At 38.1% G+C, this 25,407-nt stretch overlaps 3 protein-coding genes across 4 annotated transcripts in view; all 3 read right to left on the bottom strand.

The window, feature by feature from the left end:
* Positions 1 to 8,799, bottom strand: part of LOC116300659 (uncharacterized) — a 28,162-nt gene extending 19,363 nt beyond the window's left edge. The window contains exons 1-3 of the mRNA XM_089030702.1: positions 8,539 to 8,799; positions 8,119 to 8,231; positions 2,846 to 3,142 (exon numbers count right to left, since the gene is read on the bottom strand). Coding sequence (XP_088886828.1) covers positions 2,846 to 3,142; positions 8,119 to 8,200 — 379 coding nt within the window. The 5' untranslated portion in view covers positions 8,201 to 8,231; positions 8,539 to 8,799. The remainder of the gene's footprint in view (positions 1 to 2,845; positions 3,143 to 8,118; positions 8,232 to 8,538) is intronic.
* Positions 8,800 to 10,087: 1,288 nt separating this feature from the next.
* On the bottom strand, positions 10,088 to 18,140 carry LOC116300656 (uncharacterized). Its single transcript, XM_089030703.1, has 14 exons — positions 17,868 to 18,140; positions 17,082 to 17,194; positions 16,806 to 16,864; positions 16,483 to 16,661; positions 15,622 to 15,912; positions 15,113 to 15,249; positions 14,418 to 14,631; positions 13,390 to 13,500; positions 12,666 to 12,853; positions 12,399 to 12,524; positions 11,993 to 12,063; positions 11,581 to 11,621; positions 11,403 to 11,499; positions 10,088 to 10,793 (listed from the first exon to the last, which is right to left on the bottom strand). Exons 1-14 carry the CDS (start codon positions 18,040 to 18,042, stop codon positions 10,685 to 10,687), a joined length of 1,911 nt encoding a protein of 636 aa, XP_088886829.1. The 5' UTR covers positions 18,043 to 18,140; the 3' UTR covers positions 10,088 to 10,684.
* Positions 18,141 to 18,814: 674 nt separating this feature from the next.
* On the bottom strand, positions 18,815 to 25,085 carry LOC116300662 (peroxidasin homolog). 2 transcript variants are annotated; one of them, XM_089030700.1, is made up of 7 exons: positions 24,559 to 25,085; positions 24,334 to 24,483; positions 23,526 to 23,816; positions 22,715 to 23,023; positions 21,674 to 21,982; positions 20,468 to 20,725; positions 18,815 to 19,110 (listed from the first exon to the last, which is right to left on the bottom strand). In XM_089030700.1, the coding sequence occupies exons 3-7, from the start codon at positions 23,755 to 23,757 to the stop codon at positions 18,830 to 18,832; spliced, it is 1,389 nt and encodes a 462-aa protein (XP_088886826.1). In that variant the 5' UTR covers positions 23,758 to 23,816; positions 24,334 to 24,483; positions 24,559 to 25,085; the 3' UTR covers positions 18,815 to 18,829. The 2 variants fall into 2 exon arrangements, with proteins under 2 accessions (XP_088886826.1, XP_088886827.1); XM_089030701.1 differs by having other exon boundaries at positions 24,334 to 24,444.
* Positions 25,086 to 25,407: the final 322 nt, after the last annotated feature.

Genomic DNA, 25,407 nt, shown 5'->3' with positions numbered 1-25,407 from the left:
GTGGCTAGATAAAATCATGGTGTTGGTTTATGTTGTGGCCAAGAATTGATAAATATTAATTAAACATCAAATATTAATGATCCATAATAAAATTTTAAATTATTTTATGAACCAAAATATGGTTCGTTGCCGACATAATTTTGCTTCATTACACAAGTTGTGATATTTATTTTACCCTTTTGATTTCTCCCTGGGGTGTTCCTTGGAAAGGATTTACTTTAAGAGAGAATTCTTTTCGTATTCAAGTGGTGAGCGCCAAAAACTATTTTCTTGAAGAAAGTCTGTTGTACAAGGCTAAAATCTTGTTATTCATAAAGTTTAACTTGTTTGGAAGTGGAGATGACCGATGAAAGCGGAATCAAAGTGTTAACCCAAAGCAAAAATCTGAATAGAAAATGAGGTTTAGGCCTTCATTTACTTATTTCCCATACATTTTCTATAAAAAGGCCTGACAAAGCTACATTCTAACACAAATGTAACAAAACATCTTTGTATAATTGAAAATACCGCTTCAACAAGTATTTTATCATAGTACATCAGTTTCTAACTGTTAAAAAAAGGTTTTGAGTGTTAACCCAAAACGAAAATTGGGATCAAAACTCATACGAAAGTCTAGTTTTTGGCGCTTTTTGCCATTATTGCTCGTTATTGAAAAAAATTCCTCTTAAAATGTAAACTTACTATTCACACTGAGTTTTAATAAAAGATGGCTCTAAAGGGCGTGATCTATACCCCTACACTTAAATAAATGTGATATCGAAAATATACACGAAACAAAATAAAATCGGAACTTATTAAATAAGACAAAAGCAACGTTCATTTTTTAATCAATTTCCTTATCCGCTGGAACTAACTGACTATTGTTAATGAATCATGAACCAAATGATTTCTATTTCAAGAAATACAATGCATGCATACAACTCAGCTATCTTATTTTACGTTTTATTATAATTATATACAAGTTGGTTGCACACAAAATTGTACTTACCCTGAACCACATGCAACTTCAATGTGTTGTCATCCTCGGTAGGTCTAAAGGTCATAGTGGGTATCAGAAGATATACCAAAGAAACCATCAATGCATTTATGAGGTTGTTTCAGATAACGAAACAAATTGTTGCTGAATAAAGAGCCGCTATAGGGAATGTTGTTATACACTATGTAAATTATTGTTGATGTTGGCAAGACCTATGTTTTGAACTAGTATAAAAAGGGAACTGAGGAGAGAAAAAAATTGTATATATATTTTTATATATCAAACTTTTTGATAGCTGAATGAAAACTAATGAAGAGCGGAAATAACGATGTGATGTTTCGAGATCTAACTGCCTCAAACGATTTCGACTGTTTATTCTGAAATTATAGCCAAAAAGTAAAGGGAAAAAAGCACAAGAATTTGAAGGATTATTCAGTCATGACCAGTTTTTTTCCTCTTGAGAACAAGATTCTTGTATCCATATTCGCGTGTCTTCTCATGCACAACCATTAAACAAAGAAATTATACTCTATGGAATGACACATTGTCTGAAATGGGAAATCCTTACAACAAAGAGCCTACCTATTACTTTTACCTACATCAAGGACTTGATAAATAAATATTTTTACAATAAATTACAAATTTCTCGCGCGCTGATTGGTTATTTTTTATCATCAATAAGAGAGCATAAAGAGGACGGACAAATAAGCTGACGTCAACGTGCACGCGCTCTTTCCTTTGATTGTTTTGATCACTAACAACTATCATTTAACAACATTTCAATAAAATATTATCAAATTTTTGTGTAGATCAAAGATTATCACAAACATGACAACCAAACAGCATGGAACGCCATTGTTTTACTTTGGTTTTGCTCTTTCGGTTTTGATTAACCGCCATGAAACACAGGAATCCCAGTTACTAAAAATTAGTTTGGGCACGTTTCGGGTTATACATAAGAACCATACAAAAATGATTGAAGCAGTACTATAAGAATAATCATCTCCAAAACATTTGCTCTTTTGAGGGAGAAAAGAAGCTAAAAAGAGGAACCTGTGTGTTATCATACATACAGATATATATATATATTCTTGGGTTGAAACGGAAAACAAAAACATATTAACAGACGTAGCCTAGAGATAAATCTGCAAATGATAAGATTAACAAATCTTTCATAGATGTCCATAGACTGTCCTCTTTTTGATCATAGAAGAAGTCTTAAACTGAATACGTTTAAAACTCAAGTGTGGAACCACGAACGCAGCGATTCGTCGTTCTATGTGTCTGTCATCTGTCAGCCAATCAGATTGTAAGAGTACGCTCTGTCATTGTAAAAAAATACTTATGGATCTTCATACTCGGCGGCTACAATATTGACTAAAACAATATATTTTTCCTTGTTCGTCAGTAGCCTCATTCGAAAGCATCAGGAAAAGTTGGCTTGAAGTATGTTTAATTCAATCAGTTTCAACTTCACCTCGCTTTAACCTCCCTCCAACCTCCCTCCTACCTTCATCCTATCTCCCTCCAAGTTTCTTCTACCTCCCTCCAACCTCCCTCCTACCTTCATCCTATCTCCCTCCAAATTTCTTCTACCTCCCTCCAACCTCCCTCCTACCTTCATCCTATCTCCCTCCAAATTTCTTCTACCTCCCTCCAACCTCCCTCCTATCTCCCTTCTCCATCCCTCCATCGATATCCGGCTACCTCCCTGCTACCTCCCTCCTACTTCCCTCCTACCTCCCTCCAAATTACCCTACCTCTCACCTACCTCTGTCCTTCCTCCTCCCTCCTCCCAACTTCCCTCCTACCTCTCTGGTAAAAGACACCACTTCCCTCCTGTTCTCCAAAACCCACCATGCAACTTACCGTGTATGCTTACATTGCCCATGACGTAAACTTCATAAGAGTATTGCGTTACGTTGCCTCTATCGTCACTGCAGTTGCCTGGCTTAAAGCACACTGGATTCAGAGGTGTGTGAAAATGTGGACCCGTGACACAATCGGTTTGTTGAAGGGCTTGTATACCAAACGACTTCCATTCTCTTGTACTAGTAAAGTTCAAACAGATGTCAAAAATAGAAGTGTTTGGTCGGTGGTTCTCGATGTAATATGGTGGAGATCCGCACTTGTGGACTTCATAGTAACAGCCAACATGAATGTATCCTGTGTTTAATAGAGGAAAAATGAGCTTTATAAATAATAGCCTGCGTTAGTTACCGGTCTGCGGCTGCTTTCAAAAATACCGCTGACTGCCAAGCAACGCAGGCTAATAAATTCACTACACAAGGTGCATTACGGTTCAGAAAAGAGAAAAGATAATATCTGCTCAACCATACAATGCGATTACTTCAAGTCGAATGAAAACGGCCAGACACGTACCGTCACGGTTACGGTCACGGCATGGGGCGGGGTGTCCATACCGTACGTCTTTTTTTCACGGCACGTGAACTTTTTGTTGCCATTTTATTGCTTATGTCACACCCCGAATATCTTAAACTAAACTACTCCTAGTGAAAGGGCAAATAAACACTGATCCAGCACAGGCATCCCGTAGGGAATTCTTTTCAGTAAGGACATACTGTGCATAGCCTCCTCCACTGGCATCTCTCTGAATCTCTCTAATGAAGAAACAAAAACGATGTTCCCTCCGCGGTCCTATGCCAAAGGAAGCCCGCCCTGTAGCCCGCCCCGCCATTGGAAGCCGAAGGAGTTGCCTTCGGAGGAGGCTATGCTGCGCATAACATAATAATAATTTGCTCTATCTCATATTAATGAACACGAAATGTTGATTTATATTTAACCTTGTTCTTGGTTTAACATGAACCATATTTTTTCGAATGTTTATTGTACGTTTTTAAAGAGGGATTAAGAGTGACTGTCGGTAACGATCAAGCAAAATTCAAAATCCGTGGCAAACTTCGAAAAATCGATTTCGCTCATACTTTCAAGTTAGTTAGGGTAATGTATCCTAAGAATCGCTGTATAGTTGGTTTGATCAAATAACGCTTTATTATGGAGAAAAATGGAATTTTTCAAACACTCCCGAAAACGCCGTTCGCGACAGTAAATTTTGATTCAACTTTCGCGGCTGCTGGACACAAAATAAGCAACACTGGGAATTAAAACAACCCATATTCTTGAAGAACAATCTATTGAGTACGATATGCGTGACTTTGGGATCAATTGTACAATTTTAAGATAACAAAATAATTTTATTCGCTAGACGTGTGTTTAGAGTATCAAAAAGTAGGTCTTACAAAAATATTCATTCTGAATGTGCTTAACCTCTCAGTCGCGTGAAACTTCGCTGGTTGATTATTCAGATGTTGGTCTTTCTAGTGATGTAAAGAAATCTTTGGGCAAATGATTGTGTGTCACGCAGTATGTCTTCAAACTTTGGTCAAATTACTCATTTCTGACCTCTGGCCGCTTTCTATAACAGACAAGATACTAGTGTTTATAAGTAAAATATAAACTCAAAAACAAGCCTAAAACACTTTTATAGCCTTAAATAATGTAGCTGTTTAAGAATTCTTACCTGGCAAACTCTGAAACCTGGATTTTTATGAATGTTTTTAGACACAACATCGATCTGGTTTCTTTCATTACCGACTCGAACTTGTCAACGGCCGAGTGCCACAGGGAGCCCAACCTTTCTTGTTGTGGTGCAAAACACAGGAAACCCAGATTGATTAAAAAATCGTTTTAATTTGTTTTAATGATGATGCAAACACACACAATAAAAAATTTCACAACTATTCCAGTAACACTTACTGAATTACATGATAATCTATAATATGAATGACTAATAAAGAGGGGAAAAACCTGCAGTAGAACCTTACTAATGGTAACAGTTCTAAATTGATTTTAAAGAAGTTGAACCGTATACACTACATGCAATTTTTCTGCTCGGCATGTCATCATAAATGATCACCGGCCTCTAAGGTTCATAATTAGTACCGAACAAATGTATGTGACAGAGGCACCCACGATTCTATTGGAGTAGATGCAGAACATGAAAATCTTTGGAAAGTTTTTACGCATCCTTCTTCGGAACAGGTGAACAGCGTGTCATCATCGGTATCGCTGTTTTCCTTGCTGGAATCTGTAGTGGTCTTTGGTTTGTATTTCCTACTTTGTCTAGGTATGATAACGCAGAAATCTGGAACCTGGTCATCAGAATACTCCATCTTCCTAAGGGTGGGTAAGGCTAGAGCTGACGATTTCTTCGTTGTTTCAAAATTTTTGCTTTGGATGCAAATTATATTCATCTTGAGTCCTACATATTTTCAAGTACTTTCACCAAAACTCAACCAAGCCCCAATACTCCTCTTTATAGTTCCATTCAGTGATCACGAATAATAGTTCCTAGCCGAGGCTGGAGTTACTGCGCATGATAAACTATAGTTTTGCTATGCGCGGAAACTCCAGCCTCGGCTAGGAACTATTATTTGTGGTCACTGAACGGAACTGTAAAATGGAGTATTAAAGAGTGACTGTCTGTAACCATCGAGCAAGGCGTAAGCCTTGACAATGATGTTATCTTCAAAAAGCGTAACATTGTGGTTTGGAGAGCATACGGCGTTGGAAAAGGAAAAAAGATATCCAACACGAAATTTGAAACAACGAAGAAATCGTCAGCTCTAGCCTTACCCACCCTTAGGAAGATGGAGTATTCTGATGACCAGGTTCCAGATTTCTGCGTTATCATACCTAGACAAAGTAGGAAATACAAACCAAAGACCACTACAGATTCCAGCAAGGAAAACAGCGATACCGATGATGACACGCTGTTCACCTGTTCCGAAGAAGGATGCGTAAAAACTTTCCAAAGATTTTCATGTTCTGCATCTACTCCAATAGAATCGTGGGTGCCTCTGTCACATACATTTGTTCGGTACTAATTATGAACCTTAGAGGCCGGTGATCATTTATGATGACATGCCGAGCAGAAAAATTGCATGTAGTGTATACGGTTCAACTTCTTTAAAATCAATTTAGAACTGTTACCATTAGTAAGGTTCTACTGCAGGTTTTTCCCCTCTTTATTAGTCATTCATATTATAGATTATCATGTAATTCAGTAAGTGTTACTGGAATAGTTGTGAAATTTTTTATTGTGTGTGTTTGCATCATCATTAAAACAAATTAAAACGATTTTTTAATCAATCTGGGTTTCCTGTGTTTTGCACCACAACAAGAAAGGTTGGGCTCCCTGTGGCACTCGGCCGTTGACAAGTTTGAGTCGGTAATGAAAGAAACCAGATCGATGTTGTGTCTAAAAACATTCATAAAAATCCAGGTTTCAGAGTTTGCCAGGTAAGAATTCTTAAACAGCTACATTATTTAAGGCTATAAAAGTGTTTTAGGCTTGTTTTTGAGTTTATATTTTACTTATAAACACTAGTATCTTGTCTGTTATAGAAAGCGGCCAGAGGTCAGAAATGAGTAATTTGACCAAAGTTTGAAGACATACTGCGTGACACACAATCATTTGCCCAAAGATTTCTTTACATCACTAGAAAGACCAACATCTGAATAATCAACCAGCGAAGTTTCACGCGACTGAGAGGTTAAGCACATTCAGAATGAATATTTTTGTAAGACCTACTTTTTGATACTCTAAACACACGTCTAGCGAATAAAATTATTTTGTTATCTTAAAATTGTACAATTGATCCCAAAGTCACGCATATCGTACTCAATAGATTGTTCTTCAAGAATATGGGTTGTTTTAATTCCCAGTGTTGCTTATTTTGTGTCCAGCAGCCGCGAAAGTTGAGTCAAAATTTACTGTCGCGAACTTCGCGGGCGTTTTCGGGAGTGTTTGAAAAATTCCATTTTTCTCCATAATAAAGCGTTATTTGATCAAACCAACTATACAGCGATTCTTAGGATACATTACCCTAACTAACTTGAAAGTATGAGCGAAATCGATTTTTCGAAGTTTGCCACGGATTTTGAATTTTGCTTGATCGTTACAGACAGTCACTCTTAAGCTTTTTAACCTCTCTAACCGAAGCAGACTGCGCTGATTGACAATTTACACGCGTTTCAAAAATAATCCGGCACGACTGAAAAAAAGCGTTTTATCTTGCGTATATTAGTTTGTTTTTTTTCCATTTCAAACCACGTGTCACTTCCTTTAGTATTATTACTATTCCCTTTCGCAGCAGTTGAGAATATATTATCCTTTGCGCTTACGTTTTCCGTGTCTCCCTCCCTCAGGGTGAAACGGAGGAGGGAAATGATATGAGGGCGCAAAGGAATGCACGTAGTGCAAGCAGACAAGGCATTAAAATTATTCCTCGCCATCTGGGTATTAAAGGATATCACAACGTATGCGGTTGACTTTAACATGCAAAACAAATCCAGTTCAACCGCTCCGGGGGAGCCGGTTTACGGTCTACAAGATGTGAGGTGCTCTAGAAACCTTAGAGTTCACCGTGTTTTCCCTCCTCGAGCTACTCAAACCTCGGAAGTGCTGTTATCCTAAGCCATGACGTGACTATTTTGTTACTTCATTTTTGGGCGTTGGCTCTTGTTTTATATGCTTGTTACGTAAAATATTTAGACAGGGCGGAGTTTTTGTCGTGGAAACCTTTTAACCTTACAAAATTTCAACTTAAAGAAATTTTGAAATTTTCTCAGTAGTGAGAATCGTACCGAATCGTGTACATTTGGTAGCAATGCGGTTTTCGCGCGAGTACAAAACATATACCACGAACTTACAGCACGTACACGGTACTTCATGAAGTAACAATAAAATGGTTTCCCATTGTCTTTCCGATGTAATTCATCCAATCACCACGTGTAGTTACGGTAAGATACGTTACGCCTACAAATATTCGCGGCATCGTTTCCCAGTCTAGCTTTTATAGGCACCACACGGAAATCCTTGCATTTAATCCATCGTTTAGACTAATTAATGGAATACATATCACGTTTAAATACCATGCATATGGGGTCGCTTACTCAACACACAAGCCATCCCTTAAAGAGATATGGGGAAAATTAGCTAATGATGCTATGCATCCAATATATAAGTGGATAGCTATAAAATACTGATCAACCTCTATAACTTAAAACCTGCTATATTTAGAAGACTTGCAATGATATTTAGCGGATATTATTATTACCTGTGTTGTCGGTCGCTGAACACCAAGAAGTCACGGTAGACGCCAAGAGAACGGCAAAGACAAAACGTGAGGTCACAGTCATTCTACGTTGGATACCTCAACAAACCATTGCTCTACCATGAAAAATCATTTATATTTAATACACAATGTGTGGAGTCTTTAAGCCAAGTCAAACAAAACTGTTCCAATTTTAAGACTGAATATGTGATGCAAAAACTCATTTTGACGTTTAAAAAACATCGTATAAAATCATTACTCTAATATGAAACGCAAATATCATTTATATTTAACACACAATGTGTGGAGTCTTTAAGCCAAGTCAAACGAAACTGTTCCAATTTTAAGACTGAATATGTGATGACATTTAAAATATATCGTACAAAATCATTACAGTAATCAAAAGAGAAGATTTTTGCTTACTTGGCTAGTTTTAACGTTCCTATTCGTGTCTAAAACTCGCAACGAAAATAAATTTCGATTGAGTTTAGAAGTGTTGTTTCCACAGATATACTAGATTACCACGAATCCCTTTTCCTTTCACTCCAACCATCTTCGTACTCTTGTTCGTTTACAGTACTTTCGTACCTCTTCTTCGGGTTTCCTCGTTGTTCTGTATACGTCTAGTAGTGACACTCCACTGATGCCAAGGGATTAGCGCTCTTGTCGCTTAGCTGAAGGATACACCAATTAAAGAAAGCATCCGTTCCAGTTGTTCAATTTCTGCTCATTATACATCAGTTATCTGACCTTGTGGCTATATTGTAGTCTTCGTTTGCAACCACGTGGTTATTGCTGGTGCCAGAATATTCTTCGGTTCCAATAAACTTTTAGCTAAAATTTGGAGCATTAGAGCATTTCTGAAACGAGCTATGGTCAAATGAAGTTTCCGATTTTATAGCGTAAATATATGGTAAAAACTCGCTGTTGGACTAATTTGGTCCACCAGCAATGGAGACCAAATCAAAAAAAAAATCACGCAAGCAACAATATCAAACTCACTTTAGACATACATAAATCGAACTTAAGACATTCAAAACAATAAAAATGTTTCATGTAGCGATTTCCCCCCCCCCCCCCCCCCATTTTTATGACTTTTCAGGTCCGTAAGAAGGGTAAGGTCAGACACATGAAGAAAATTCTGCAAAAGTTGCACAACTCGGACACAAAACGGCGAAACGATCTGAAATTTCCTAAACTTAGTCACATCATAGTGCTCTAAAACAAATAAAAGAAATAAGTATATAGCATTCATAATTAATTTTAAGTTGTTATTTTCTTGGACTATAACGTCACGTGCAAATCATTTGTTTACTGTGACGCTATACCTGTACTTTACAGTCTGGAATGACGCATCCATAAATCTATGATTCACTCCCCCTTTGAATCCTGCATAAAAACTCCGGTGAAATGAAAAACTTGGACTGCAGTGGGAAAAAAACTATGGAGACGGTAAAGGCAGTAAAAATTGATCTTTACACTTTTTATGCTAGGTAGTAATCGCTTCCCATACTTTCTTTCCTTTTCTTTTTTGTTGCTGTTGTTCTGTGTGTTTTTTTTCTTCTTTTCTTTCTTTCTTTTTTTTTTTTTTTTTTTTTTTGTCGTTTCGCTTTATTTTTTTGAAATACTTCATTTCTAGTTCTGTCGCCGCAAGAGATTTGAAAAGGATATTTAGAGGAATGTTCATTAGTTTATTGATTATAGTCCACAATTTATAAACTTACCATTAACTTATACATCTTATCATTTCCTCTGAAATTATTTTCTTTTTATAAAAAAGTAGAAAGAATTTTCAACAATGGTTATTACCTTTAGTTCGGCTGATGTCTACGCGCATGCTCCGTTCATTTTATCAGCCTCAAAATTTTCCTTGTATAGGAACTATATCATATTTAAAGTGCACCTAGCCCCTGATACAATACTTTCAGTGTTGATTCTACATAAAGTGAATAGTTGAACGGGAGAAATTTCTTCATTTGAATGTTGCATCTTTAAGTTATGAAGGTTTATACTTCCATTACATTGATGACTGTGACGTCACCCAGGCTTTTGAGTGTATTTCTTTTAATTTTCAGTACCAAACACTAGCCATTATGAGACATCAGACTTACGATAAACATTGTGGAAACCTTGAGTATAATAATGATCGATTCTTTTTAAAAACTCTTTGTATGAACCAGTCAAAATTTGTATATTTAATGAAGCCTGGGGTGACGTCACAGTCAGTAACATATTGCAAGTATAAACCTTAATAACTTAAATACGCAACATTCAAATGAAGAAATATTTCACCATTCAACTATTTACTTTATGTAGAATCAATACTGAAAGTATTGTATCAGGGGTTAGGTGCACTATAATACATGCTAATGTGCATGTACCGTACCTTTACGTTTTTCCCATAACTAGTACTTTTTAATTAGCAAGATGACCATATTATGAATAGCATAGTCTTAGCGCATGCGTACAAGCTCAAACCGTAGTTCTAATCTCTACTTCCTGCGTTCTTTGTGGTCAGCACCGAGGTCCCGGTACAACATTGGTCATGCGCATGCACATGCGCAGTCATCTAGTCCTCTAGATAATGAATGAAGAGATTATCCAGTTTCCAAGATAAATCTCCGAACGTTGGCCGCTTTCTGGGGTCTGCTTCCCAACATGTTCTCATTATGGAATACCTGTGAAAAAAGTTTTCGACTTCGAACTTTGAACTTTGATCAGCCTACAGGTTGTTTCGGGGTTCTGAGAGCTATTTCTGAGAGATTGTTTCAAGGTGAAGAAATCGATGTTTGGTTTTATGTGGCATCTCACACTAACACTGTTCTGTGCGAGTATAAGCGAACCAAATGCAACATCCACAACAGCTGCAGCTAACAGTAGTGTTTAAAAACGCTAGAGCTCTTTTCGTATTTGGGGGGCGCAATCTCCATAATCCGGCTTCAGGCTAGGAGTGATCTTAAAATACTAAATTAGACCGCTGCAAATTTGATGGAACAAGGGCGTCACGAGGGGGCAGATCTAAGGTCTCGTGACTCCCCTTTAGTGTAAAAATGGAGAGAAATAATAAAACTTGTAAGGACTTCCTGTGGTCCAGATCGCAAATCTCGTTTTTGCCTACGCCCCTATAAAAGTCAAAAGACTCGTGCGTGCGTGTTCGCATGGGTGAATACTCGAGTGGGAATACAAAACGTCTTACGTCGACTATCATATCGTGCCGTGCTGTCGTCTTCATTGTGACATCCGGATGTCCCAACAGTTCCGTGAAATGGTAAAGTGATGATACTTACACTTCGTCGCTGCAGTATGCTGGTTGTGGCAGCCTTACACCAGACTTTAGAGCCTTAAGAATGTCGTTGAACACAAGCCCGGCAAAGGGCATTTTACCTGAAACAAAATTTGGATACTTCGCTCAACTAAATCATCGATATTTTGAAGAAGAAAAAAAAAAACGTATCGTATACCAACCTCCAGTTTCTATTTCCCAAAGCAAGACACCAAATGACCATCTATTAAAAAAATGCAAAATGAGAAATACAAATATATAAATGAATACGATAATGTGCAATCTACGTAATTAGCTGAAAGTTTTGTTATGTTTCTATGCCGAATCCATATAGAGCAGAGACATAAAAATAAGACATAAATGTAAGTGTTTTAAAATTAACTTCGACACGATAGCAAATTGTACGATTTCACGCGTGTGAATGAGAAAAGCTGTAAAGACGTACTTCAGGCCCATGACAGAGAATCCTGAAAACAATTGTGGGGATTGTGCGCGGAATACGTTGCGCATTTATATTTCCATTTGGGCTACACTTGCCAATAAGGAAGGACAACATGGAAACAAGACTAAGACAGCGCCTTCTGTGATACTCACACATCGCTTTCCGTGGTAGCCTTCAGTGTCTCAAGTGCTTCTATCGACATCCACTTGGCTGGCAATTTCCCCTAAGGAAAATAAAGCGGCAATGAAAATAAATGAAAGAAAAATATGGGAACTCTCATCGCTGTGGTTATGGATTTGATCGCCGAATTAACCCGGCGTCTTATGTGAATGGGCGGTTCTTTCCTGTGCTTAAAGGGTTTTCTCCGGGCTCTCTGGTTTACATCCTCCTGCAAAAATCAACTTCTAAATTCCAATTCAATCATGGCATGGAATGAAAGGCGCATGTTGTTAGCCACTGGCTATTAAGTGCTACCCTAATGAACAAGGACTATATTTTGCGCTACAATTTTTCTAGCACTCTCGAGGGAATCGAATGATGATAGACACATTTTCGTACCCCAGTACATGATTTCTCGTAGAATCCTTGTTCGTACACATCCCTTGCCAGACCAAAGTCAGCTACTTTAGCGATCATGTCCTTACCAAGGAGAACATTCCTGGCGGCCAAATCACGATGTACACACTGGAAAGAGGTACAAAAAGAAAGAAATTGTATCCCTTAAATCCATCCATCCATCCATCTGCCCAAGTTCTCATTCATCCATCCATAACGGACTGACTGACTACCATCCACCCCCTTCCATTTATCCATTTTCTTCATTACCCTAAACTTCGCCAGGTGCTGCATCCCTGTAGCAACATCAAAAGCAAGTCTTATCTTCTCCTGGTTTTTGAGTGAAGAAACGTCTTCAATATTTCCATTTGCCGAAGGAAACGGCATTCTATGCGCACGCAGATAATCCAAAAGGCATCCGTTCTCAGCGAACTCGACGACCACGTACAATGGACCGTCTGTGGTGAATAAGAAAAAAAAATACAGAAAATTAGTTTTAATTGTAATTAAGTCTGTTTCTCGCTTACTACAGCGTTTTGTTGGAACAGACGCGAGGGAGGACCAAACAAGAGAGGGTAGAACTAGGGTTGTAGTCCATAAATCAAGGTTGCGCTTGCAGAGACTGAACATTGCAGCATCACTGCATTGGGGCCTGGATAATTGCAGGCAAGGGAGTAAAACGAGGGTTTTGGAATACAAAAAATGACTGACAAGAATAGAGATAGAAGTACTACGGTATGATGCTTACATGACTAGTGTACTACAAAGAATGGTTGCGCTACTCTGATTCAAATAGAACCCAAATATATTATCTTCGATTTCGTACGATACGGGTTAACGACTTCCACTGCGCCTATCACAGCACGCGAGATTACTTCTCTTCCAATCAAAATGCTCTGACATGGCATAGTTACGGTCACGGCACGACATATATAACAAAACTAGTACTGTATCTTGAACCTCACCAAAAAATGTTTTTAGAATATATTGATACCTTTTCCTGTGCATGCTCCTAAAAGGTTGACAATATTAGGATGTTCGTCTACTGATACCATGATTTCTAGCTCGTTGAACAAATCACGAGTTGCCTCCTGAGACGCGTTCGCTTGAAGAAAAAGATGAAATATAATTACACAAAATCACACATTGAAAAAGTAAAAAAAAAAACATCATCCAATCAGGTTTTTAGGCTGTGCTTGCACTCAACAGTAGTGACTTTTTCTTTAAAAACACAAATCTAGCAAAGTGTTGGGGTTCTCTTAATTTTCTTCCCCGTACATTATACCGGTTCATATCCACTCCACCATAGGACTGATGTATATATTTATTACAAAACAGTCTGTTCCATTGATTTTGACAAGGGAGAGAGAGAATAAACAACATATTAGAAAAGCTTAACTGAAGAACTAGGAGAAAAACTACACGCCTAGGGAGAGAACAACACATCAAACAAACTCAACTAACATATATGGTTGCTCAAGCTTGAACTATACAGCGGTGAGAGAAAACGCCGTATACGTAGCAGCGCATGCTACTTGTAGCACCATAGTTATATTTAAAGGGCACTTGGATGAAAATCGACGAAAATTGTAAATGAGGTAAACCTATGTATATGGCCCCAATAGTAGCCAAGCAACATATTTTCTTGACAGTCAAAAGTGGGGTATGAAAAATATCAGGTTTATTCAGCAACTAAATTGTTAGTAAGTGACGTCATTTACTCAACCCTATTTTTGCTTTTAAACCAGAATATCTCAACAGCAAGTGGCTCCCAGGCTAAAATTTTCACTAATCTGATTTTCATAATCATAATTGAGTCATATTATCCTCAATTACTTCAGTTATTTGGACTTTCAAATTGGGGCGTTTTCATCCAAGTGCCTCTTTAAAGTTATTCCTACCTTAATACACCCCTTTCACTGAGTCCCAAGAGGAATTGTTTTGGGGGACTAAACAATGGATGCTTTTGCATAAGAAAAGACGAAATCAATACAAGGGGTCTGTTTGTTGTCGTTCACTTACGTTTTAACATTTTGACAGCGCATGGTACAACTTCATCTTCTCCCTTCTCCTTCAAGAATCCCTTGTACACCACACCAAACTGACCAGAGCCAAGTTCTTTATCAAGAACAAGTTTGTCACGTGGTATTTCTTTCCATCGCTGGGGAAGTTCTATGGTTTCCATGACATCATCTTCTTCGTTTATTTTTTTCTCTTTGATTAGAAGTTCTTTATGCTGATGAATTTAGGACAAACCTTGTTATATGTTTTTATAGCTTGCACATAATGCTTTCCCATTTCAGAACGCATCATCTAGGTTTTCCAGAGAAAAATCATCTGGAATTAAGTGTGAGAACTAACTCTACACGTCCAACAATCGAGCCTCACAATCAAGCAAAACAAAAAGATGGTTTTGCACCATCACGTGACGGCAGCCATGTTAGATGGCAGGAACAATACAATCGTTTTACATAAGAAAGAATTTTATTCCCAAGAGCAAAGGGATCTATTTACTGTTCTGCCATCTTACCACGGGCAGCCCAACCTTTATTATGGCCGTGGGCACGTTATGGTGCAAAGCCTTTACTTTACGCAGAATCGCGCACAGCCAAACCACCTACATTAGCGCGGTTTCTATGAGAAAAAACGTAACTTTAAATTTGATAAGAGGTCATCAAAAAGAAGGTAATAATCATATACTATATCCAAGTTCCTACCCGATTTTTGTCCATCATCTCACGACGCTTCTTATTCCGAAGACGCCGTCTTCGTAGATAGAAAAGCACGATGATAATAATAATAAGAACGATGATGAGGAGTGGAATGAACACTTTTGCAAATGTCTCCCAAAAAGCTGCAAACAGAAAAGAACAATTAAGTCAAAAAACTCAGACTTGTTTTGAAGGGATTAACAAAACTCGTGCCCAGATTGGTTTGGATTGGTTTACAGGGCCCAGTTGTTCAAAGCCTGATTAGTGCTAATCCTGGGTTAACTCTTAATAAGACCTATAGAGTTAATCCTGGATTAGCGCTAATCCAGCTTTGAACAACTCGGCCCAGAACTTTAATGACTGGATAGAATTTTGGTGACCCATTAAGCTCGATTTTAATTACCTTTAAGTAATGATTCAGTAATTGGTTTATATTTTCAGGTAATAAAAGTCTAATTTTTTAAGTCCAAATTTTTTAGGTAAAGAGGAGTATTAGCTACTCACAGTCTACTTACCAGATAAGGTTTGTGTTTCAACTACATTGCTAGGTAACCCTTCCCCCAGGTGATTGACGGCATGAGTCTGGATAGAATACCTGGTACCAGCCTCCAGATCTTCCAGGAGGTACCTGTTAACATGTTTACCATTCAATTGTATCTCCTGCCAAGAATTGCCGAACACTTTGTATTTGATGACGTAATGTTTGACGTCATAGTTGTCGTGAAAGAGAGGATGTTTCCATTCTATTGCCATTTGTCTTTTTTTGATGTTTACAGCAGTTAGGTTTCTTGGTGATGGAGGTTTTACTGATGATAATAAGATATAGTTAGTTTTCGACTGACTCTAAAGATAAGAACGGAATCTAAGGGTAGGTTAGCAGTAGTGCGCTCGCTTGTCATCTCTGGGATCTCGGGTTTCCTCCCTTTATTCCCACATCATATGCGATTAGAGTGTTTTTGATCTCTTTATTCAAGGGAAATTAAGAGTGGGTTAGCAGTAGTGCAATCGTCTCTCACCTCTGGTGTGTCGGGTTCCATTTTGTTATTATTTCTTTTCTCATTTCTCTGATTTTTGATCCCATTCACTTATTCTCTTTTCGTTTACTCGTACACCTTGGACCCATGAAAACCCAAGAATCAAATTCATACTAGTTGCTAATGATTCAGACAAGGATTTCAAACAATTATGATGATGATTTCAAAAAATTCTAATGATTTCAAAAAAATATATTTCAATCGCAGAATGGACCCCTTTCAAAATTATGCAAAGCTACTAACATGAAATACAAAAGAAATCACACTTTTTCTTGATGGAATCTGTGCAAGTTCTTTTGTATCTTCCTGTTAGCCTTCAAGAAGATGGGTTTTTCATCTTACCCAATGGTTTAACGGACTCAGGTTTAATCTTCAACGTGCCCACCACACCCTGAGTTTCCACGACTCTGCGCACCACGACATTTGCAATGCGCACTTTTGTATCCGGAGGAGGCTTGTCTTCAGGTTTCTGGACTTTTACTTTGAAAATGACACGAAATCGAACGGCCACACTTCCGTTTCTGTTCATAAAACGAATGTAAAATATAGAAAATATTATTTTTGATTTCAAAACTATTCATCTTTCATATGTTAGTTCGTTTGTTGGGTAGGGTCATTAGTCGGTCTATCAGGCTTATTCGGTCGTTTCGTTTCATTAAACTCACCTGAATCCTAAGACTTCAACTCTCTCGAACCCTGTTTCATTTATGTAGACTTTAGTCAGCTGAAAAATTAAAAATAGGCATGATTTTCATTTACACTCATTTATAGCACCACAAAAACAGCTACAGCAACAAACGAACAAATAAACAAACAAATAAACGAACAAACAAATGAACAAACAAACAAAACGAACAAACAAACAAACAAACAAACAGTACCAACAAAACAAACGAAAAAAGCAAAGAATAGATGCCATTTTTAAAGCATCCAATAATTACCTCTTCCACGAATATGGCTGATAAATTCCGGTATTTTTCTGAAGACGTATCCTTTAGTTCATCAGAGAATGTTTGATCTTGAAGAGTGACATCCATATCGATCTTGATCGGTACTGAAAACATATATCGAGATTTTCGTTACTCTTCATTTATCAGAATTTCCCACATCATATTCCATGGACGTTGGTCTTTGAGTATGGTCATTCTAGAGCATATATTTCTATTTGTCCTTTCTTAGTCACCATCAACAACAACAACAAATGAAAAAACAACAAACACACACATTTAGTTGCAATCAAAATGGACCTTGCCTTGGGCGTGATGATTCCCCATTTCAGAAACACGTGTCATTCCCTTGAGTATCATTTCTTTGTTTAACAGTTGAGCATGAGAATACACATGAGTATGTATACGACACAAACAACTAATCTTATTGATAAGAACAGGTTAATAATCTTATTCTCAAGTAAACGTGGTCTGAAATGGAAAAATATTATGATTCCGACTCAGAACCAATAACCGTTGCAGCAGTTTTCCCAGTGGAATACAAATCTTGTCCCACAAACAACTACACAGTATTTTAGCACGACAAGGATTACTAAGCAATTTACTCTTATATTTAAAGGACATTAAGCGATTGAAACAATCTAGGAATAATTTTCCGCGATCAGAAATTTAAACTCTGAGATATTCTAGCTAAATCGTTAACCTTGTGGGACATAGCAACCGTAACTAAGGAGTGTCGGAACCATGAATTAAGAGAATGCGCCAAAGTCCATAACTTACCATCAACGACGAGGCGTACATCAGCCTGGACCGATTTCTGCCTGTTTGTGGCCTCACAAGCATAAAATCCCGAATCATCAGTTGTCACAGATATGATAGTCAACTCTGCCACGACTACTTTTTTGTCGTCAGAAACTTTTTCTTTTGTCTGCAACTCCACACCATTCTTTAGCATTCTAACTGTTGGAGTGATTTCACTGGATGCAACGCATCTTATCGTCACGTTGCCTTCAGCGACCGCTGTAAAGTTTTCTCCCCCATTGATAATATCGAGAGAAGCTGAGAAAAATACGAAACAGGAAAATAGTTTGAATAAATTATAGCCAAAACTTTTTCTTTTCGACGATCTATCATGTTGCCTCTGTGCAAGGTGTTTCAGTTCGCTGGTTCGTTGTCCGCTAATCTTTCTGTCTGTCTGTCTACCTGCCTGCTTATCCGTGGGTCGGTCGGTCTGTCTGTCTGTCTGTCTGTCTGTCTGTCTGACTGACTGACTGACTGACTGACTGACTGACTGACTGACTGACTGACTGACTGACTGACTGACTGACTGACTGACTGACTGACTCGGGGGAGACTTTGCACTAGATGCAATACATCTTATGGCGGTTGTCCTTGAAAGTGTAATATTTTGTATCATAAAATAACTTCATAATCTCGCGTTCTTATTGGTTGAGAGCGCCTGCTTTATGAGAGCACACAGTTCGCGTAATTGTAATTTGTATTTTATAAAAGAAAAAAAATTTCTTGCTGTGCTGTGTGTTATAAAGCACTTGGGGATTGGCAGAACACTCAAGAAGTGTCGAAAAGCACTCTACTACGCGTCGTGTTTCCTAACACTTCTCTCGTGCCAACCCCCGCGTGCTTTTAAAAGTGTACACAGCACATCGCGTGCGTTTTCTATTTCTTCATGAATCATGAATGGCAAAGTATTACGTCCTAACTTCTGTTAATGATATTTGTACTTACTGATCGACATCAATTAAAGCTTCATCGAGTGTTATCTTGCCAACCCTGTTGGTTGCTGTACATTCGTAATACACAGCATCTTTGATACGCACGTCTGGGATAACTAGCTCAGCCTTCTTCTGATCAGCTAACATTATCCGTTCAGTTTTTCCTAGTAGTCTTTTCGTCCATTCAAAAGATGGTTCAGGATCTCCATACACATCACACTTTAGTCGAAGGGTTTGTCCTAGCTGTAGCATGACACCTTGGGGCAAATCAGCGTTTTTTGATGGTGGAACTATAAACAACCGAAGTCCAAGTTAACGTAATAGAGGGCGATGAATAGGTCTACGGATCGGCGTATTTCGCAAATAATCTAGTCCGGACCGGATTACAGATTCTGAAGTAACCTTTTAACGGATTAGCGGATCCTAAAGATACAGCGGATTGCGGATTTATTCCATTTTATGTTCAGTCGTTGCTTATCACAGAGTTCGGATCGCGGTTCTAAACCTTATTCAGAAATGTTTTATGTTTGTTTTGTCGGCCTGAGACAATAAATACAAGGCAATTGTCGAATTATTTGCAGATTAGGAACGACAGATTCGGGCATTACTTTAAACGGATCAACGGAATTGCATCCCTTATTTACACCCCCAGTAATAAGAATTTATCATTTCGCAACATTTTCATTCAAGTAATAATCCGATACGATAAATTATAGATTAAAAACCATGACGTCTTTAGGGCCCCGATTTAGAGGGGGAGGAGAGGGGCAGGGTAAATGGTACCCAACACCTCTGAGAGTAAAATCCTGAAGTTTTCACTCAAATATTTCCAAAAATAAAAGTCAAAGTTCAAAGATAAAAATTTACTCTCAATTTCCATGCATTAGTGGTAAACAAAATGGAATAAAGAAATAGTCACTACTGTCATCACTACCGACACCCAGTGTGGGGCAATTCAGCTGGTCCCTGAGGGAGAAGGGGGCTTATCGGTACCCAATATACTTTTAAAAACAAAAAACAAAAAATGGGTCCCTGTAATATTGTTAATTAGGGTATTGTAAACAGGAATTCAATATCTTCCTGTGTACAACCACATGAGTTTGTAATGACAATACTGTTTTGTTTGGGTGTCCCTGTTTTGTTTGGGTGTCCCTGTTTTGTTTAGGGTGTCCCTGTTTTGTTTGGGTGGCCCTGTTTTGTTTGGGTGGCCCTGTTTTGCTTGGGTGGCCCAGTGATCTGAAAAAGTGATGTAGAAATGACAACACTGCAAAACTGAGGTGTCACAAAAATTGATCAGCAATAAATAAATAGATGCCCATGATCAGGTACCCATAGGTTGGGTGGAGGATTCATGCTGGAAGGGAGAGGAGAGAGGGGAGGGAGGAGAGGGAGGGGAGGTAGGAGGGATAAGGTAGACAAAGGTGCCATTTTCCTAACATCAAATTTAGGCACAATAGCAGATCTATCTGCAAAAAATGAATTTTTATAGAGAAATCCATTTCCTATCCCCAATTATCTAAATGCCAATCCCTGTGATGAACCTAGGAATACTCCAATACTGGTACTATTTCCCATTTCCAGTGTCATCCTAAATATTATTTACATTATATAAAATCCCAGTATTTCAAATCCCATTAGCTGTCTTACCAAGTACAGTTAGTGATGCAGATTCTTCTGCTTTCCCAGCCTTGCTGCTTGCAATACATGTATACCTTCCTTCATATTCTTCAGTATTTTGTATGTTGTCAATCACAAGTTTGTTCCCAGTGTGTTTGGGAGTTGAACTACCGCTGAATCTCCATGATATCATGGGCTCAGGTACTCCAGTGGCATTACAATAAAAAGATGCTGTTTTCCCTTGTATGACAATCTGGTTTGTCGGTTTGTGTTGGATTTCTGGTTTAACTATCGGATAAATATAAATTAAATATTACGAGAAACAACAATACGAAAGACTACAGACAAGACTAAATAACTATAAGTTTGTTGCTCCCTTTCACCTTCTAGGGATAATATTAGCGATTCAGACCAAATTTTAACTGGCTGATACGTGTAAATTTAAGATTTTCGTCATTTCACGGTCTCGACGGCTGGCAGAGGCTCCATTTTTAAGACTCTCCTGACAACAGCATGCATCAATCATGGGCTGTAGGAGAATTTTGGGTATGTGATGAGGAGAATGCTTGTTAGTAGACGGAATAAATCACTAATTACTCACTTGGATCTCTCTGTCCATGTTATATTGATTGTTAGGTAAGTCTTTGATTAATAAACATAAATCAAATTGACTTTTTCCCGTCCTTTTTCTCTGCTTTTCCTTCGATAAAAGTCGCCATCTTTGTTATTGATGAGCCCGCAATATCTTATTAGGGAAGACCGCAGAAACGTCATTAACATAGGGAGCCCAGTTTAGTATTGTCTACTCCTTTACTAAAAAAATAATTCCAGCCCTTGAGCCCATTTTAATGACCAATGAAAAAGCCTAGATCCCCCAAAAAACTGGATATTGATTTATTTGAGTAATTACGATATTTCTGTATTGCTCAACAAAAATTAAAGCAAGGACGTACGGTTGCATCACAGATAGCGGAAATGAGATTCCTGATGCGTGGATGACCGACCATTCGAAATAAGAAGCACTCTATTACGCCCACCAACCGCATCCAATTACAGCCCCTACGCGTTCCTCAAGGGAGTCAGACTGCATGACGGTATATAAGAAGACCACCTTCCAATGTACACCATCGCATGATCAAGACTAGCAGTAGCAATCCAAACGTCGCGGTCCGTCCCAACTGCAACAATCGTGAGACAAATAAATAAGAATAATCTTTAACGATGTACGATACTTACACAAAACTTCTATTGTCCCTCTTGTAGTCTTGTTCAAGGTTCTACTATAAGCCTCACACGTGTAGTTGCCCGCCTTTTCGTAACTTACTCCAACGTCAGAAGCCGTGAGGAGCAATTCACTGTCAACTCGCCTAACGACTAGATTAACCACTGTTCGAATATCTTTGATTTGAGAAACAGGGACTTTTTCCTTGTACCAAGATAAGTTGGCCTGTGGATAACCAAGTACTTGACAATGAAGAGAAGAATTTTTCTGGCCAAGTGAAAGGATGTAAGGCTTTGGCGTTGAAATGAAAACATCGCGAAGAACTGATGAAACCAAAAAGGTATAAGTTTTTTAGAATATAATATTTTGCATTCGTTTGTGTATAGGAAAGCAAAGCAAAGCAAAGCAAAGCAAAGCAAAGCAAAGCAAAGCAAAGCAAAGCAAAGCAAAGCAAAGCAAAGCAAAGCAAAGCAAAGCAAAGCAAAGCAAAGCAAAGCAAAGCAAAACAAAGCAAAGCAAAGCAAAGCAAAGCAAAGCAAAGCAAAGCAAAGCAAAGCAAAGCAAAGCAAAGCAAAGCAAAGCAAAGCAAAGCAAAGCAAAGCAAAGCAAAGCAAAGCAAAGCAAAGCAAAGCAAAGCAAAGCAAAGCAAAGCAAAGCAAAGCAAAGCAAAGCAAAGCAAAGCAAAGCGAAGCAAAGCGAAGCGAAGCGAAGCGAAGCGAAGCGAAGCGAAGCGAAGCAAAGCAAAGCAAAGCAAAGCAAACAAGAAGAAAATATGGAAGTGAAAAAAGATAGAAATTGAAGGAAAGGAAAAAAGACTCAAAACAAATATATAGGAAAGGAACAGATTCTCTCGCGCATCTCAAAGATACGATACAATCAAATCAAATCAAATAAGGCATTACAAGTGAACTCAATACAACACAAAAACTGATCCAAACAAAAAGAAAGCGTCACAACTTAAAATCCCTAATACTCATTATTTGCTGCCACTACACAGAATACCACAATGCAAATTACAAGCGGCTGATATATTACTATTGAAGTATTCCACTTACATCTGATTGTCAAATACCCTGCCTCTGATATCGTGACGTTTATTTTATTCTGGATTCTACATTTGTAGTATCCTTCGTCATCTATCTCCAGGTTGGATATCCAAAGAACACCGACTCCACTAGTGCTCGTTCGTTGCGTTATGTTTGTTTTCATTCTATTGGAATGTTGCTTAAAGTCCAGGGCTTGTTCATTCTTAAGCCAGGTCAATACTGGGAACGGGTTGCCTTCAAATTCGCATCTTATTTCTACTGTGTTTTTCTCGTTGGCTGTAACGTTTACTGGAGAACGAACAATCTTCAAAAAAGTATCTGAAAAGAATAATATATTCTAGGGAATTGATTCTTTTGGGCATGTACGGTACTTGTCATAATCAACCATGGCCGCAGAATTATCATCATCTATTAGCTTCATCATCATCACCATCATCAATAAACAATGTTATCATCATCATCGTCCTCGTGTTATCCTCCTGCTATCGTCATGACATCGTTATGTCATTGTCGTTATCGTATGATCAATCATCATCGTCATCATTGCCATCATCATCATCACCATCATTACCTTCATCATCATCATCATCAACTGTACCATCATTATCATCACCAACATCATCATCACCATCTTCATGATCTATCATGTTAGTCCTCATCATCGTCATCGTCATCGACATATGATCACTATCACCATTATCATCATTATCATCATTATTATCATCATCCTGATCATAATCACCACCACCATTATCATCATCATTTTCATCATCATCACCAACATGTAAGTCATCATTATCATCATCATCTTAGGACTCACTTGGGACTTCTTTTATAACGTACAGATCATAGGAGTAATAAGATAGTTGCTTTTGGTCCAGTTTGCACATTTGTCTTTTCAGACAATCAGATGTCTGGGGCTTCAGGAAATTCGGTCCAGTTATGCAATCCGTTTGCTGCATGGCTTGCACACCAAAATGCTTTAAACCTCTTTTTCTGGCCAGTTCCAAACACGCGTCAAATATTGGAACATTGGGTCGCGCCACTTCCATGTAGTATGGTGGTGATCCGCATGAATGTACTTGATAATAGCAGCCAATATGACTGTACGCTGTGAAAGGTAACGCACCACAGTTAGCTTGAAGTCTTGGACAAAACTGGTCCAAAAAATCTAAATTAATAGACAAAACTTTCCAAATTTGCTAAATGAGAGCAATTCACCACTTGACAGAAAATTGAGAAGTAGTCCACAATGCACTTTCTAGTTCGCTGAATTATATTTTCCCGTTCAATCCTTTGCCGTCTCAGTTAGTAAACAAAGAGAATCATGCATATTCTATTATGAAATGTAGTTTGGAACAGGGACTGTAAGTCTGTGAATTTTGAGTGCGCTATTTTATGCTGTATAAAAAGAAAAATGAAAGGAAAACATTTTGCACTGGTTCTTGACGTTCAAAACACTCACTAAATTTATCACACGAATTAATGAGGTAACGTTTCCGTAGCGTGACAAATATTTTAGCACTGACGTCTTTCAAATGATTTATTGTCAACGCATAAGATACTCAAACAGAATTGATTCATCATAAATAATTGTTGATTGTTTTCAAGCTTCTAAAGTAACTGACCTGGTCTGCCTTGAGTTGGTTGAACCTCTTGTGGTGCACATAAGTCCAATATAGCGGACAGTGAAAATCAAAACAGTCTTGATAGCTGAACCAAAGGTCAAAGCCATTCCTCTAAGCATTAACATAAAATCGCTATTATTTTTCCACGAACTATAAAAACAACAATTCACAAATTGTCAGAACTTCGAATCATAGTAATAAAAAATTAGTGCAAAAATGTCTCACCTTGTTAAAACGAAATGCTTTTGTAAAGTAAGTCACAGAAATGCTTCATCCTAACTTCGAATTATAAATCTTGGTTCCAAGTTCAACGAACATGGATGGCTGGTCTAGCCAGTGAAACTTTGAAGATGTTTATTGTACTTCACAGCAAGAAACAGAAAGATCTTTCGTTAAAGCATTTAGTACATTCGGATGAACATCCCATTTGGTGGTTCTGGTGGCGAATGGCAAGTCACTCACTCCTGTAATACTCTTTGCTGCTTGCTTGTAAACTCTGTGTTAATTCCTTTGCTGCAGGCTTAGGAATTAATCAAATTTCTCAGACAGTGACTATTCCAAATCAGTAATCCTCAACGACTAAGCGACCGACTGACTTCCGCGCATGATACCCTTTGTACCCCTGCTATGTAAACAAAGTGTCATATTTTGTATATCTGCATGCAAAACAACTTTTTCTTGTCTAAACTAGTAATATACAAGAATACATAAAGAATATTCACGCTGAAGGATGGCGTTCGGAGCTCGTGGAAGTGTGTTAACTTACACGAACATTGTGACCTCAGCCCTCTATAAATATTATCTACTATATTTGGATTTGGAAACTCATCATAGATTTGTATGCATGGGAAGGGAGAGTGTTTTACATTTGAATTGGGATTCCTGTCACAGGTTTGCGTAGGGAAGGGTTGGGAAAAAGAGTCATGATTTATTCACGAGATCCAACACAGGAAGTACGATACAAGGAATCTAAAAGATTGCATTTAACTTTACGATATGGAATTTAAAAAAGTTTCTCTATGTGTGTATGTAATTTTTTACCACACGAAATAAGAGAGCAAATACGAAAGGGCA

This window comes from Actinia tenebrosa, unplaced genomic scaffold (assembly GCF_029948245.1).
Source record: "Actinia tenebrosa isolate PJP-AT-01 unplaced genomic scaffold, QUT_ActTen_1.0 PGA_scaffold15__27_contigs__length_11533743, whole genome shotgun sequence".
Lineage (NCBI taxonomy): Eukaryota > Metazoa > Cnidaria > Anthozoa > Actiniaria > Actiniidae > Actinia > Actinia tenebrosa.
This window is presented reverse-complemented; position numbering and strand designations above follow the sequence as displayed.